At 38.2% G+C, this 15,296-nt stretch overlaps 1 protein-coding gene across 1 annotated transcript in view; it reads left to right on the top strand.

The window, feature by feature from the left end:
* Positions 1 to 15,296, top strand: part of LOC136258987 (uncharacterized) — a 132,020-nt gene that overhangs the window by 80,583 nt on the left and 36,141 nt on the right. Inside the window, exons 31-32 of the mRNA XM_066052379.1 lie at positions 10,044 to 10,417; positions 10,978 to 11,102. Coding sequence (XP_065908451.1) covers positions 10,044 to 10,417; positions 10,978 to 11,102 — 499 coding nt within the window. The remainder of the gene's footprint in view (positions 1 to 10,043; positions 10,418 to 10,977; positions 11,103 to 15,296) is intronic.

Here is a 15,296-nt window from a genome sequence, read left to right as displayed (position 1 = left end):
TAGTATACTAAGTAGTTTACTAACTAGTATACTGAGAAGTGTTGGTTCATTCATGAACAGTCTATCCTTTCATCATTTGAGAGAAAATGTTTAATTTTTAAAATTTTCCATTACTACCATAGCTTTGGCGATGTACAGATCAAGACACGAGGATTTCTCCTACTACTGGTCAGTCTTAGGCATGCACTTGATTGGCTACTTGTGATACATCAACAGTAAGACAATAGGAAACAAGAAAGTCTGTCTTGAACTGTGCCTTCTGATAGTTTCTTAAAGCCTTTCTTGAATGTCTGTACTGCATGGTCCGTGGGCCCATTTGAGGAAGGGTGATATAGCGGAAATGGGATGTGACAAATGCCATTACAGTGACAAAATTGAGGGAACTCGCTGGATGTAAATTGAGGACCATTGTCTGAAACTATTGTCTTTGGGGGACTAAGCTGGGAGAATGTGGTTCTGAGAGGTTGGATAGTTGCAGTGGCAAATGTTGAGCAACTTTGAGTGTGCATCATTTATCACAAAGAAAGCGCAATTGTCCGTGGGATGTGGGTCCTACAAAATCAATGGAATGCACAACCAAAGTCACATAAGCCATTGCCATGAACACAAAAGAGAGACTGGAGGTGCTGGTTGGCTCTGTTGACAATGTGTGCAATTTCTAACAGTTTCTTGAATGTGCTTGTCATGTCAGGTCACCAAACAAACTGCTAAAGATTTCTTTCTAGCTCCTCCAGGATGCCTTCCATGTAATTCTGCCAGGATTTGGTCATGTGCCTGTCGTGGAATTAACACTCTATTGTAGTTATGTGAGTTCCCAGCATTTAACAAAATATGGCTTCATGTCATCATTGTTCACACTGTTGGGCCAGCCATATCTGATGAATTGAAGTATACCTTTGCTAAAAATGGATCTTTGATTTCAATTGAGCGATTGAGATGCATTGCAGGCCAAAGACATGAATCAAAGTATGCCAAAACTTGTGATGACAGCATGCGCAGTGACTTCTTTGAAGCATAAAATGCACCAAGTTTCTTTCTTCTCCCATTTCCAACTTTTTGTTAAGGAATACAATGGGATGAGTATATTCGGCAAAATATCTCGAATAGTACAACAGACCTATGTAAGACTTTAGAGTTGACTGATTAGATGGCTCAGGAGCATTCTGAATTGCTTGGATTTTCTCAAGCCTTCAGTATCAATTTGAGATCCCAAGTATGTTACTGAGAATCTCATTCTTGAGATGAAGACCTGTCTTTGCTGGACTGCTTCAAGGGTTGCTAAATATTCACTGTCAGTTTTGCCTGAATCTATATACAGTACTACATCCTTCAAGAGGTTTGCCATGATGCATTGAAATGCAGGGGCTTCAAAAAGTAGTCAGTTATAGTGAAACAAATTCCTCTAATAGTGGTACTTACTGATAGGTTTGGCTGAGATCTAGCTTTTGCCTCCTGCTATGCAAACAAGTCTTAAATCTTTGGGAGTGGGTACTTTTCAATTTGGTGAAATCACTGCATATTCTAATTGACCTACCATCTACTTACTATGCTGGAGAAATGGAGACGCCCACTCTACAAAATGAACTGGTTCCAGAAACCAAATAATTTACTGCAGTACACATCAAGTGAGGTACCTGTTGAGCCTTAGACTTTACCTGTGGGTCAACATACAACTGAGCTTCATGCAAGGGTGTGCTTAAAAGCTTCATTGAAAGCATGGCTATTGAGAGAGGACCTTAAATCACATTTCAGACAATGTATTTCAAAACAAAACTTTAGCAGCCGATCTCTCCCAACTAAACTAGGACCATTCCCTTAACTACTATCAGTGGTAACTGGGATGACTGATCATTGTATTGAATTCTGGCCTGCACAACATGTAACTGTTCATTAGATTAAGTTTTCATAAGGGAGCATTTACTTTTTATAAGCTAGTAATGGTATAATGGGATCAAAGATGAATAGAAAAATACATTTTGCTCACTGTGACTGGTCTGCAAGCTTACAAAGTGTTGAAGAGCCTAACCACTCTGACGAAACCTGGCAACACAGACTTGGTAGAAACATTATCGAACACTACAAACCAGTTCCTTCAGAGATAGTAAGACAATACCGCTTCAACACAAGAGTTCACCGCCTATGTATCAGAGCTGTGTGGTATGGCACAGTTTTGCAGTTTGGAGACAACCTGGGGACAATGCTCAAGGACCATCTTGTCTGCGGCATTAATGACAAGCTATTGAACATCATTTGCTAGCTGAATCATTACTGGAAAGCACTAGAACTAGCTCAGCCATGGATATCAATGTTTGTGAGATACAGGGGATAAACCAAGCAGTAGTTGGGAGACTTACATTTGCTGAGTGATAAGAGAACAGATTTTGTTTGCTGTAGATGTGGCCAACATGGTCATGGCCCATTTCTGTGTTCATTCCAAACTGCCAAATGTCACAAGTGTGGGAAGGTGGGGCACATACAAAACGTTTGCCAGTCAAAAAGGTCCTAATGGTTTTGTGGCTGCAGGTTAGTCAAAAGTAAGCAAAAAATATTCATCTGTCTGTGAGGAACCCTCTACTATGTTTAGAATCAGCCTTTGAGGAAGTGATTATAAATGATCAATCATTAGTAGACACAAGGTCAGCTGTTACCAGAGCACACATCCAAAAGCACATGGTCAATTGCATTGTCTGGTGTACTGTGACCACTCCTCTTTTCCTCCACGTAACTCCAATGTTTCCAATGTACACAGCCATCCTTGGCACCATGTCATTGTAACGTTACTAACATTGGCTAAAACACAAGCACACAATAGCACACTTCACTTTGAATATACCATAAGATTCTGATTAAAAGGAAACCGTACAGCAACATAATTACATAATAATCACATGAGCAATCAATATTACAACTACAGCTAACAGTTAGTTCAGTCTACCACAGGTATGTACTATGGTATTTTAATGTTGGTAGTAGGACTAATGGTCCTTGGATACAACCCCCGTCCTAGGATGGTGGTTGGGTTTGGTAAGTGTACAAGTTTCCAGAGTCCCACTGCAGCACTTCCAGTATTCGCAAATAAGAACCTGTGGTCTTATGTGAAATGTAAGAACATACCATGTACAATCTTTGAACATATTTATACTATATTCTTCAATTTTCAAACATCTAATCACTGATGCTATAATTATTATGTGATGCCCAACACGGATTTAGGAAGAAACGCTCATGTGAGACAAAGCTCATTACAACTATACAGGATATAGCTACACACCTCAATTCTGTAGATCAAGTTGATATTCTCTTTTTGGACTTCTCCAAGGCCTTTGACAAAGTGCCTCATGCACGGCTACTTCACAAGCTGGACTATTATGGAATCTGAGGGCTTTATTTAGAATGGATAAAAGACTTCCTCAGAGATAGATTTCAACAAGTAGTGGTAGACAGCAAGTTTAGTTTCCCATCTCCAGTACTTTCAAGTGTACCACAAGGATCTGTATTAGGCCCTCTTATTTCTGCTGTTCATTAATGGCTTACTTAGTAATATTGACTGTGCAGTAAAGCTCTATGCTGATGATGTTTTAATCTACAGAAGTATACATGACTCAAAAGACCATCAAATCCTGCAAGACTACCTTAACAAACTAACTCAATGGTCAACCATTTGGCAATTGTCCTTCAATCTTACCAAGTGTGAACATCTAATAGTTACCAACAAACCTTCTCCCTCTGTACATCACTATCAACTTAACAGTCAAAACATTAAGAAAGTGGAATCCGTAAAATATTTTGTCTTAATTATCTCACATAACATGTCTTGGTCTAAGCATATCCAGTAGCGGATCTAGGAATTTTCAGAGGGGGTTTCAGGTTCAGGAAGTTTTCAATAACCGATCCCACTCCAGCTGGGATTGTTATCTCAGTATTATATAGCTCAAAGGCCAATAGCTACATAGATCTATAGTGAATCCTAAAAATCACTCCAAAACATTGATTCATAGTTGATCCAGGCCTTCGCAGAAAGTTTTGAAGCAAAACAGCACTGAAACGATAATTATTTTTAGAGGCGCTTCAACGCGGTAATACCATTAGTGATTTCAAAGACAAAAGTCCTGTAGATCGGGAAATATTTGACAGTAAGAATATTTCGTGGTTGCCTCTACCAACAAAAATAAATTATGCAAAATGTTTTAACTTTTGAATATTTTCTATTTGTGAAATATTTTTTGGAGGTCGAGCTGCCAAAACCGAGGTTGAAGCACTTGAGGAATGAGTACCCTGTTGGAGAAGAAAGACTAATGGCCTACTGTCAGGGTTCCAATATCTTCCAGAATAAGTTTGCATATCACTGTAGCCGCAAATGTAATATAATTATAGTGTCTAGCTAGTGGTCGAGGCTGACCTCTGTCACAGCTGGGCATCCATCACAATTGCCCGTCCAATGTACAACAGGTACCCGTATATCAACTTTTATCGTATCTTGCACGTTCATTTCTGGACGAAATTATTTGCTGTACAGAAATATTCACTGGTAAAATATTTTCATGGCTTGGGCTGTCCGTGAAAATATAACACATCGAATTTATTTTTGAACTAAACAATCTCAAACGAAAATTTCCCGATTTACAGTAATGAAGTTTGGCCAGTAGAAAAGGTGCCAATGTGATACACTATGCATAACTGTTGGTGATTTTATCACTCACATGAATCGTAAATAAATTAGGGGTGCACACACGTTTTCAGAGGGAGTTTCAGCTGAAACCATTGCAGCCCCCCCCTGTATCCGCCACTGATATTTCAGAAACTGTTAGTCGAACAAATTCAGCTTTGGGGTTCTTTTGCAGAAACTTTGAGCAGTGCATGTGAGGTGTGAAAGCCAAATGTTATCTAACATACATACATCCTATTCTTGAGTATGTGACAGTAATTTGTTTCCCTCACACAAAAGCTAGCAAGCAGAGATGTTACAAAGGAATGCTGCTAGATTTGTGTTTGAAGATTATTTGAGACATTCAAGTGTTACAACTATGCTACACAAACTTCACTGACAAACATTGGAAAGAGAAGAGATGAACTAATGTTTCACAAAATCATCAATCATCAAGTAGACATCCCTAGCGATCACATCCTTCACATTACTCCTAACTCCACCCGTAGTAGCAGTAAGAAATATTTACACTTACCCTCCAGAATTGATCTCTTTTTTTTCCAGAGCTATTAGATTGTGGAATTCTCTTCCTGATCATGTTGTAGAAACTGACAATATTAACTTTTAAATAATAGTTAGACATCAAGGACCAGGGTTCTACAGGATTTAGAAAACTTGAAGGCCCTGGGCTGTAGCTACTAAGGGCCTGAGGGTTTTCTAAATCCTGTAGAACCTAGTGGTTCTTGACGTCTAACTGATTTAGACTACAACTCGTTGAGTTGACAGCTGCTTGTAAATGAGAAACATATCATTAGTTACTAGAAACAAGCTGTCTATACCTCCCTACGTGGTGGGACCTCAGCTAGTCTCGCGTATTTTTCCCGACGCCTACACAAAAGAAAAAAAGCGCTCAGGCTACGCAACACAAGGACCTAAGCGTGACTGTTGCTACCCATTTAAATGCCCATACGGTTCCAATGTTACAGGCACGTGCTGTATGTTTCGAAGCACTGGACTACAACACATTGTTGCTTTTGTTGTGCCTTGACAGCTGCTTGTAAAGTGTTGATTAGTACAAACAAGTAGAGGTACACCGATATGGAAATTTTCCAATACACCGATAACCGATATATTGGCTAAAACATTACCAATTCCAATATCGATACTGATATCTGAAAATAAAAGGTTTTTAGTATGACATTACAATAAATGTGTAAAAAATGTGGCAAAAAGCTTAAAAGGTGGTCACCAAAACCTATGTAAAGAAAAAAACTAAGAATAGTGAAAAGGTGATGATAAAAAGGTGTGCAAAAAAGAAGTGTAAGCACTTCAGAATTTGAACCCTGTCCATTATGAAAACCTGTACAACTCCAGTCTCACGCTTTGACCATTAAGTCAACTATAGCATGCATTGGACATTTATAGTACTTATGTGTAATATCTGCTCATATCTGCTAAAATGTCAACTTTTCACCGATACCGATATTGATATCGACGCACCTCTACAAACAAGCCCATTAATCCTCCCTCTAATTCATTACGGCTGTTACTAGCCAGTTAAATACCCATGTGTTGTCAATGTTACAGGTGCATAATTGACGTGTTTCGTATTGCCTAAGAGCGTGGTCTCTATTGAACATGACACGGCACTACAGGATTTAGAGACCACGTTTTCAGCCAATCAAATTTCAGTATCAAACTTGTAAATCTTACCTAAATTTAGCTACTAGCTAATCATGTACCTTATACTCGTTATTGAGGTCTTGTACATTACACAATATAATAATAAAGTCCTTCTACCTTTCTACTGGTATAATACTGCAAACCTAAGTACCACACTGATTTCATTACCAACCAAACTAATGGCTTGTCCATATTTACTAGTGCAAACAAACAAATAGTTTGTAGGAGGATTGCTGCAATGAGGTGACCTACTACGGCCTCATGGATGACCATGTAACTGTATTCTTGTTTTACTCTACCGGCCATGCCTTGTGCAGCTATGTTGCTGCTGCGGTCCTATGTACTACAGCTACACACAATTGTGACTGGATCTGCAAGAATCCCATATGTTAGTGAAAGCCTAATATTTTACAGTAGAATGCAAAATAAATGCAATGGGTGAAATATTTACAAAATTGAAAAAAATTCCATACTTTTTTGAGCACTTGTTTCGCAGTGAAAGAAAGTGGTAATGGCATATACCTTGGTACTATCGTGATCCCCAAAGCAAAAGGAGTTCGAAAATCTTTGTTTCTTGTCAGTGCTCCTACGGAGATGGAATATATGAGTGTTAGTCTGCCTGTATGTATGTATGTATGTATGTATGTATGTATGTATGTATGTATGTATGTATGTATGTATGTATGTATGTATGTATGTATGTATGTATGTATGTATGTATGTATGTATGTATGTATGTCTGTCTGTCTGTCTGTCTGTATGTATGTATGTATGTCTGTCTGTATGTATGTCTGTCTGTATGTATGTATGTATGTATGTATGTATGTACGTATGTATGTATGTACGTATGTATATATGTACATACATACGTATGTATGTGCTGCATATGTATGTATGTACAGTATGTATCATGTCCATATGTGTATACTCCTACATAGAAAAACAGCTATGCCGAAAATAGGAGTTTAAAATCAAATTCAATTCAAATTTGCATTGGACCAGGCGCATGCCCACAGCCGGCTGAAGTGGGCGCACACTTGGTTTACTGAAATTGTTTTCGTAAAAAATGTGTGTGTGTACCTATCTATGTTTGTCTGCACGCACCCACGTGAGCAAAATCGTTAAATAATGGTAAAAGTAGCTTTTACGTAAGGAGTAAAAGCGACATGAAGTCTGTATTAAACTTCTACACTGGTGAACTTTGCTCTGAGGTGGTTTCTTTTCGGCGTACTGAAATACGGGTGTGGCGACTTTCCTCAGACTTTGTAAACTACCTTCTCTTTGAGGTTTTCAGGCATTTAACAACTGAAAAGCAATGGTGAAGGCCTCGTACACTACCAGGAATAGCCTATCGCTTCGAGTTGAAAGGGGGTGTATCCCTTACGTACGCGAATGAAAATGAAGAGTAGCTTTGAGGCTTTGTCAAGAGAATGTGTGGGAAAAAACAAGATAGTCAAACTATAAAACAGTTTAGAAGATACTTCTGTGCGTAATATGTTGGTAAATGCGGTTTGTTTAGCAAGCGCTTCCTTAGCAGTGCATAGCAACGTAATTGAACGAATTATGGAAATTTCATGAATTATGAAATACGAGAATTAGCTAATAATATTATTGCACAACCCAAAACTGCCCTATTGTAAAATAGTAATACATAGTTGGTTAATTCATAGTAGCATACCCTATCTATGGTTAATTCCAGATGAGTTAGCTAGCTGCATGGCGCCTGGTTTTTAGAAGTAGCACAACATCAACTTGTTTTCTCACGTTTTTGCCTTCACCCTGGTTGTAGGAAGGGCCTGGAAGGCAAACGTACCAAGCAATGGATTCGCCTGTTCATGGAGAATCTGATCGTGTAAGTTTCATATCAGTAGAGGACTACATTTGTACATTATGGCCTTTTAATTACGTGCCTGTAGTTTATTTTTTGTATTGTCACTGTCCAAATCGATTTTCCTGTTGTTGCCACTTTTTAGCAGTGTATCTTTGAAAGTTCAAGGCTTCTAGAACTGAAACATTGGTTGACCATTTCTTTAGCTATCTAGATAGAGAAAATGTAACAAAATGGAATTTGCAAAATGCGCTAACATATGGGGTTCTTGCAGATTCGGTCACAATTTGTGTGTGTGTGTGTGTGTGGGTGTAGTGTGTGTGTAGTGTGTGTGTAGTGTGTAGTGTGTGTGTGTGTGTAGCTGGTAGTTTTAGTTTTAGTACATTATTCTGAGGGCCAAACAAATGCACAGCCATTTGCAGCTGGGTTGCCATGCAACTGCGGACCTATGTACTATATACAATTTGTTTTGTAAAGTTGGTTCAATTCACAATTCTATGCGCCAAGTTAGCACACAATTATGAGCACAATTTGCAACTAGATTGCCATGCAGCTGCATAAGTGTAGAAGTTATTTCATTCCTCTCATTGTAAATCCTGCAATAGCAGCAAATAACACACACACACATAACTGGTAACATGTGCAGCAAGCAATGAACAACAGCAAGCAGCCTCATGCAGCAGTAACATCAACATTAATATAAGTATGCTACATCCATTGCAATTCATTTGTGCCTTTAAACATACAGGTGTCATGCACTGATTACGCATTTTCCATTGTATTTATGTCTGGCATACATGCAGCTATATCACCATGCAGCTGCATAGATATTTGTTTGGACAGTAATGGTGCACACAAAAGCTAGAAGCAGCGAACAATAAACAGCACCAAGCAATATACGCATGCATTCTTCTGTTGGCATAAGGCTATTGTTTTCCCTTGTCATAAGGCAGATGCTATGATGACAGCTGACGACACACCACACATATTATTGTAGTAACAGCAAACAATAGACAGACAGCTGCAGTAAAAAGTCACGGCAAATTTACTTTTATTATAAGGATGATTATACATTTTATCGCTGTGATTAATGTGTTTACACTGATCATACCTGTACACACATGTACTCAAACACAACCTATGTGTACCCACCTTTGTGTAGTACTCATATATACATACACGTTTTTATGTACACATATTACACAATGTATTCCATACAGTACATTACAATATTCATAGAAATTCCATAACGCCAATCATGACAGTGCCCAGATGAGCAACATAATTATAAAGCTGTGCTTGACTATACACTAATAGAACATACACTACTCTTATGGAACACCTGATGCCAATTACGTATACTCAAATAGAACAATCACTTATATTGTTAGGATAATCAGGGGTTCAAATACCATTCAAATAATCAAGGTTACACTATATCTATATATCCTGTATATTGGCATAGTTCATATGTAGTGCTGTTAAATACTAATTGATAAACCTTTTGGAGTACACAGTCTAAAGCTGGTGAAGCAGGAGGTGGGTGGCAGATTACGAGCTGTCTTCACTCTACGCCACTGCTATTACACGTGGTGCTACTTATCACATGTATAATTCCAATAAGTGCACATGTACACATGTGTGCACGTGATGTAATTGCAATTAACGGCACTGACTCACTCAACTAATGGATTGCTATTTAACTGCAGCCCTACCCACATTAACTTGATTTAAGGTGTTAAGCTTCATTTACTGACTAGTATACTGAGCAATTTACTGACTAATATACTGAGTAATTTACTAACTAGTATACTGGGTAGTTTACTGACTAGTAATTTATTGACTGGTATGCTGAGTAGTTTACTGAATATTATACAACAAATATAGCCAGCTTCTACCTGATCACAAGAAGAAGTTCAAGACCAAAACGTTGAAGGATAATCATAATCCGGAATGGAATGAGAAATTCGTTTATGAAAGCTTGAAATTGAGTGACCTCTACTTCAATAAAGTCATTGAGATCACTGTATGGGACTCACCTAAAAGTAGCAAGAAAGAGAAATTGATTGGTGGTCTAAGACTAGGACCACGCTCCCAAGATGAGAAGCAGTTAAGTCACATGGACAGTTCAGAAAATGAGTTATCACATTGGATGAGTGTTGTCAATACCCCCGGTGAATGTGTGGAACAAGTACACACACTGAGACACAACATATATGCTCAAACTGTCACCTTGTCACCAGAACCGCAGGAATCATCAGGTAATGTTGTTATCAGTATAACATCACTACCAGCAGATCGTGTGTATCTGAGGAACTAAAGTTAACATTGTGTTACTGTATCTTACCTATACTAACCTAAGCATGATCTGAAGCTAACATATCATAAGCTGAAGTTTATGTGATTTTTATAGGTGTGACCAGGGCTTGAGAAGTCTGCTTGATACTTACGTTTGTGCATAATCTTTGCAAAGTGACAACTGACCATTTATTTTGAAATGGTAGAGAGCACCTTTGATGTGGTCTATCTGGAGCCTTTGATGTGGTCATGTATTAGTTGTGACATGTGCATTTGTGGTTCACCCATAATGAATGTACACTTGTGCACCTACCTAGAGGATTTCAAAATATATGCACATAGCAAGTAGCCAGAAATGTAACCCTTCAAAGGACATGTAATTTGGTACATATATCAAACGTTTTGTAGTTACCATATCAAAGTTCCTACTACAACAACTGGTACTCACTACACACGGATACAATTTGTACTAATAGTCTACAGTAGTCTATAGTAGTATTGTATTAACCAACTATACCTACAGGTTCACCTACCAGTTCTCTTGGCACTTCTTTGGGCACTTCTCAACTAGACATTATTACTACTAGTCTACCTAGGAGGAGTCTCTTTGGTAGTGTCTTTAGTGCTACACCCAGTACATCACTGCTGGTAGGTTGTGACAACTTGTTAAGTGTATCATTTATACTGTCAATGTTTGTACTTGTGTAAAAAGATCTAAATTATGACCAGCTGAGCAAAAACTGATCATTACAAAATAACGAGTGGACAGGCAAGGTTTCAGCCTTGTATGATGAGTAGACTAAGAATTAAAACACTAGACATTGTCAATTGGAACAGCAGTGAGTTTGGTTTGTACAGCAACAATGCAACAAATGAACTACAGGCACTTAATTAATCGTCATAACTCGTGACTAAAATTATAGCACTTGGCTTAGGCTGTTTACTATGAACTGACAAATCCATCAATGTATATAGAGTACTCCTCCATGTGGACAAAAAGAAGACCAATAAAGAAATGTTGATAGTAAACCTTATTTCTACTGTATTGTAAACTAGCATTGGTACCTGCCCTATGTGCAGGACCATCTCCACATTAAACATTTTAATGCCACGAAGAGGGACTAAGCATTAAACACCAGCATTGCTAATGTAGCTATGTCACATTTTTTAAAGAGCATGAGGTTTTCCTATGTCATTAATGATGCAAAACACTAAAGTTTATTGTTTGTGGTTTTGACAGGAATGTAGTTTAATTATTCAGTGCATCTTCCCTACCAGTGACTTCAACGTGCTGTATAGAACAAACGAAACCTTTGCTGCTTTACATGAGAACTAATGCAACAATAATTAATATATTGGGAACCAAGCATAAATATTAGTGTCCTATATTTGCTGTGTAGCATGTATGTCGATAGTGCTTTAAAGTACATGATCCTTATGCAGTACATAATAATTTATAGTGAAGCATGCATGCAAGGCTAGCTAATTAGTTAAACTGCATGCGAGCTAAGGCAATTGTATACAGTATACCCTACATTACATACAGGTTGTGTACACACGGTACAGTTTCAGTTTCTACATTTTGATGTTTACCTTACCGACTGTCACAAAGAGAAATGAACTTGAGCATAATTTATAAAGTCAACACAATTTGCAGTTATAGTTACTGCATGGCAAGCAAAAGTTCAGAACTTGTCCTATGCACTTTCAGTTCTGATGTTGCAGTGACACATATACCTCTTGCCATACAAAAACCCAGTTTTGAAACACCTGCAGTGTAATTGACCAATAAGGTAATGTATGAATCTTTAGAGTGAAAGCATGTAAGCAGGATAGTGAAACAGTTGTGCCAGGTCAGATGCAGTTCCTCGGTGTAAACTATGGATCTGCATGGTTCCAGTATTATCATTTTTCAGATGCACAGTAGTATTTGTTCAATCATGCAAGCTGCCTATTACTACAGCAGTATTGAGGTAAGTCTGAACAAACAGTTTTTCATGTCAGTGCACACCTATGTGCTTAAAACAAAGATGTAGATATTCTGGATACTGGTGAAAGAAGCTTTTACCTACTCTAATACAACACACTGGACCAACACACAGATGGACAAATATGTTGGCAATTTGTCTGCCCTGTCCCAAAAGTGCTATAAGAGTCCCTATTATGTGAGGTAATTCAGTGCCAGTGCTGAAAAACTGATCATAAGAGTTTGTAGATGAAGACTTGCATGGAACAGATAGAGCAAAAAGGTGCATCAAAAAGGTCCCAAAAGTGAAAAAAAAAGTTATGACCTAGGCGGGGATTGAACCCTGGCTGGTTATAATAACTTGGGGTTAAGGGAGGTGCACAAATCGCCACAGTTGTTTATCAGTGGTTTTGACAGGAATGTAGCTCAACTTTGCAGTGATCCTTCCCTACACCAGTGCCTTCATCGCCCTATAAAGAGCGAACAAAAGCACGTATTGATTTGCTACAACAACACTCAAGTTGCCAGATGATGGGCGTTTAATTTCGCTAAGGTCCCGCCTCGATACGTGCTTTGCATGCCAAGATATGATGAGCTAAAAGTCGTGTTTTAAAAAGGTGTTCACAAAAAGATACTGAGTATAGAAAGAAAAAAATCTGTCAACATGTGGATTTGAACCCACGACCTCTTACACGCTAGTCAGGCGTTCTACCACTTGAACAGTATTTGCTGTGGTTTTCAAAGGAATGTTGCTCAAGTTTTCTCTACACCTTGGCCTTCTACGCACTGTAGAGACCGAACGGAAGCACGCGTGAACTCGTGATAACAATCTTAGAGTAGGCGGATGATGAGTGCTTCATTATCAGCACAGACTATGTCGATTCGCGCCAAGTCTGGTGAGTAAGCAGCGTGACTGTCAGACAGACAGACAGACAGCTTTTCAGCTTTATATATATATATAGAATTAGTGGCCATAACTTGTGTGGTTTTTGCTGTACAAACACGAAAGTGACCATATTTTGGAAAATCATACATTTGGACATAGGCAAAATTTGTGGGAAAACTCAATTGAAATTTTCAGAGATGTTTTTAAAAATTAATTTTTTTTGCACATTTTGATGAAACAACTGTTAAGCCTTCTTGCTGTGAAGTTTCACACCCATAGCTTCTTTTATCTAGGAGATACACTCAATTATATCAGACTATGTAGCAGTTTCACATTGCATGGGACGACAAGTAACTTACAAATTGCTTCATCTATAAAACCAAACATTTTAATGCAAGTGATTTAATTGAGGAAAGCACAAAGAACACATGATTAAACTCTCAAGGATCCCTTTCTATCCATTTTAGATTGTAGCCTGTATAGTGATCAGGTGGGACAAATGACGACAAATCACTTGTTGACATAGGTTTACTGTAGGAATGGAAATCTATGTCAACAAAGTGATTTGTCATCATTTGTCCCACCTGATCACTGTACAGTACTATAAACTGATATAGAAAAGTTAGTTTGTTATGTATTAGACAGTAAATCAACCATATCTTTAGAATGCTTCATTGTACCATCACAATGTATGGTTTTCCAAAATAGGGTCACAAAAATTTAATAACAATCTTATACTCTCCATGAACAGGAAAATCCGATGGTGTATAGTTGATAGTGATTTGAGTTTTGTTTCAGTGTGTACCAGAGCAATTGAAACATACACGAGGTTTTTATGTAGCATGTATATTTTACCCAATTTGTTTCAATATGTTTTTGTAGTAAAACGGAATTTTGCAAAAACAACTAGTTTTCACTCAACCGGTCACAATTTCTTAAGCCACAAAGATATCGTCATTCTTGTTGAAGTGCAGAGCTAATGTAGTTTATTGGCTTTATACTGTTCAGAATGGCACGTGTGCAGGGTTTTAAAATGCATCCCAAAGTTCTAACAAAATTCCTCAATCTTACACGTTGCTTTCCTAACAAATAAATAAGCCTTAACACCTGGTGCCATTCATGGCGGTGTAATCACGCATTGTAAGGTTATGATTCTTGACCAACATGGCAACATCCTCTCCTAACATGCTTAGGAGGTTCCCATCATCATTGATTTCATTTTTTTGATAGAATTGAGTATTACTCTGTTTTTACATTATCAAGACACAAGGTAGTGTGTCGTGCGGCCCAAGAAGCCGGCGCGCCACACCCGTGAGTATATTGACAGGAAGAATGAAAACGTCATTTTCACACCTTTGTATCTCAGTGATCACTTATCTGATTGAAACCAAATTTGCTACACAGTTGCCTGCCAGCCAGGGGAGTCTACATGCCAAATTTGAAAATCGCTCCAGCCATTTCCGAGATACGAGCTGCCAAAGTTTCGTTTTTTTTCTTCGTTTTTTTCTTCTTCGTCTTTTCGCACACTTGCAAAAATTGCTATAACAAGCAAACGCGTACTCAGATCGCCATGAAATTTGGCACACAGAAAGGGAGTCCAAAGGCGAATCCTAGCATCAAATTTGGTACAAATCCGATGAATGGTTCAGGAGTTATGACCGATTATTCGCATAAAACAAGATCGATTTGTTGTCACGCCTACAGGGTAAACCGCTTCATGGAATGAGTTGAAAATTGCTATGTAGATGGAGTAACCATCGTAGGAGTGCCTTTTGGTGGTTTGAAAGGAATCGAGATAAAGACCACGGAGATATGACACAAAACCCAACCTGTGTTACAATTACGCGATCGATTTTTATGAATAATAAAGTATTAATTTTCACACCTACTAGGCAAACCACTTAGAGCAATGAGCTGAAAATCGGTGTATAGCTGGAATAATCTTCATAGAAAGTCCTTGCAGTAGTACAGAAGAATCGGATTACAAACC

Source organism: Dysidea avara, chromosome 6 (assembly GCF_963678975.1).
Source record: "Dysidea avara chromosome 6, odDysAvar1.4, whole genome shotgun sequence".
In the NCBI taxonomy this organism is placed as follows: Eukaryota; Metazoa; Porifera; class Demospongiae; order Dictyoceratida; family Dysideidae; genus Dysidea; species Dysidea avara.
Note: the sequence above shows the minus strand (reverse complement) of the source record. Positions and strands in the feature narration are given on the sequence as shown.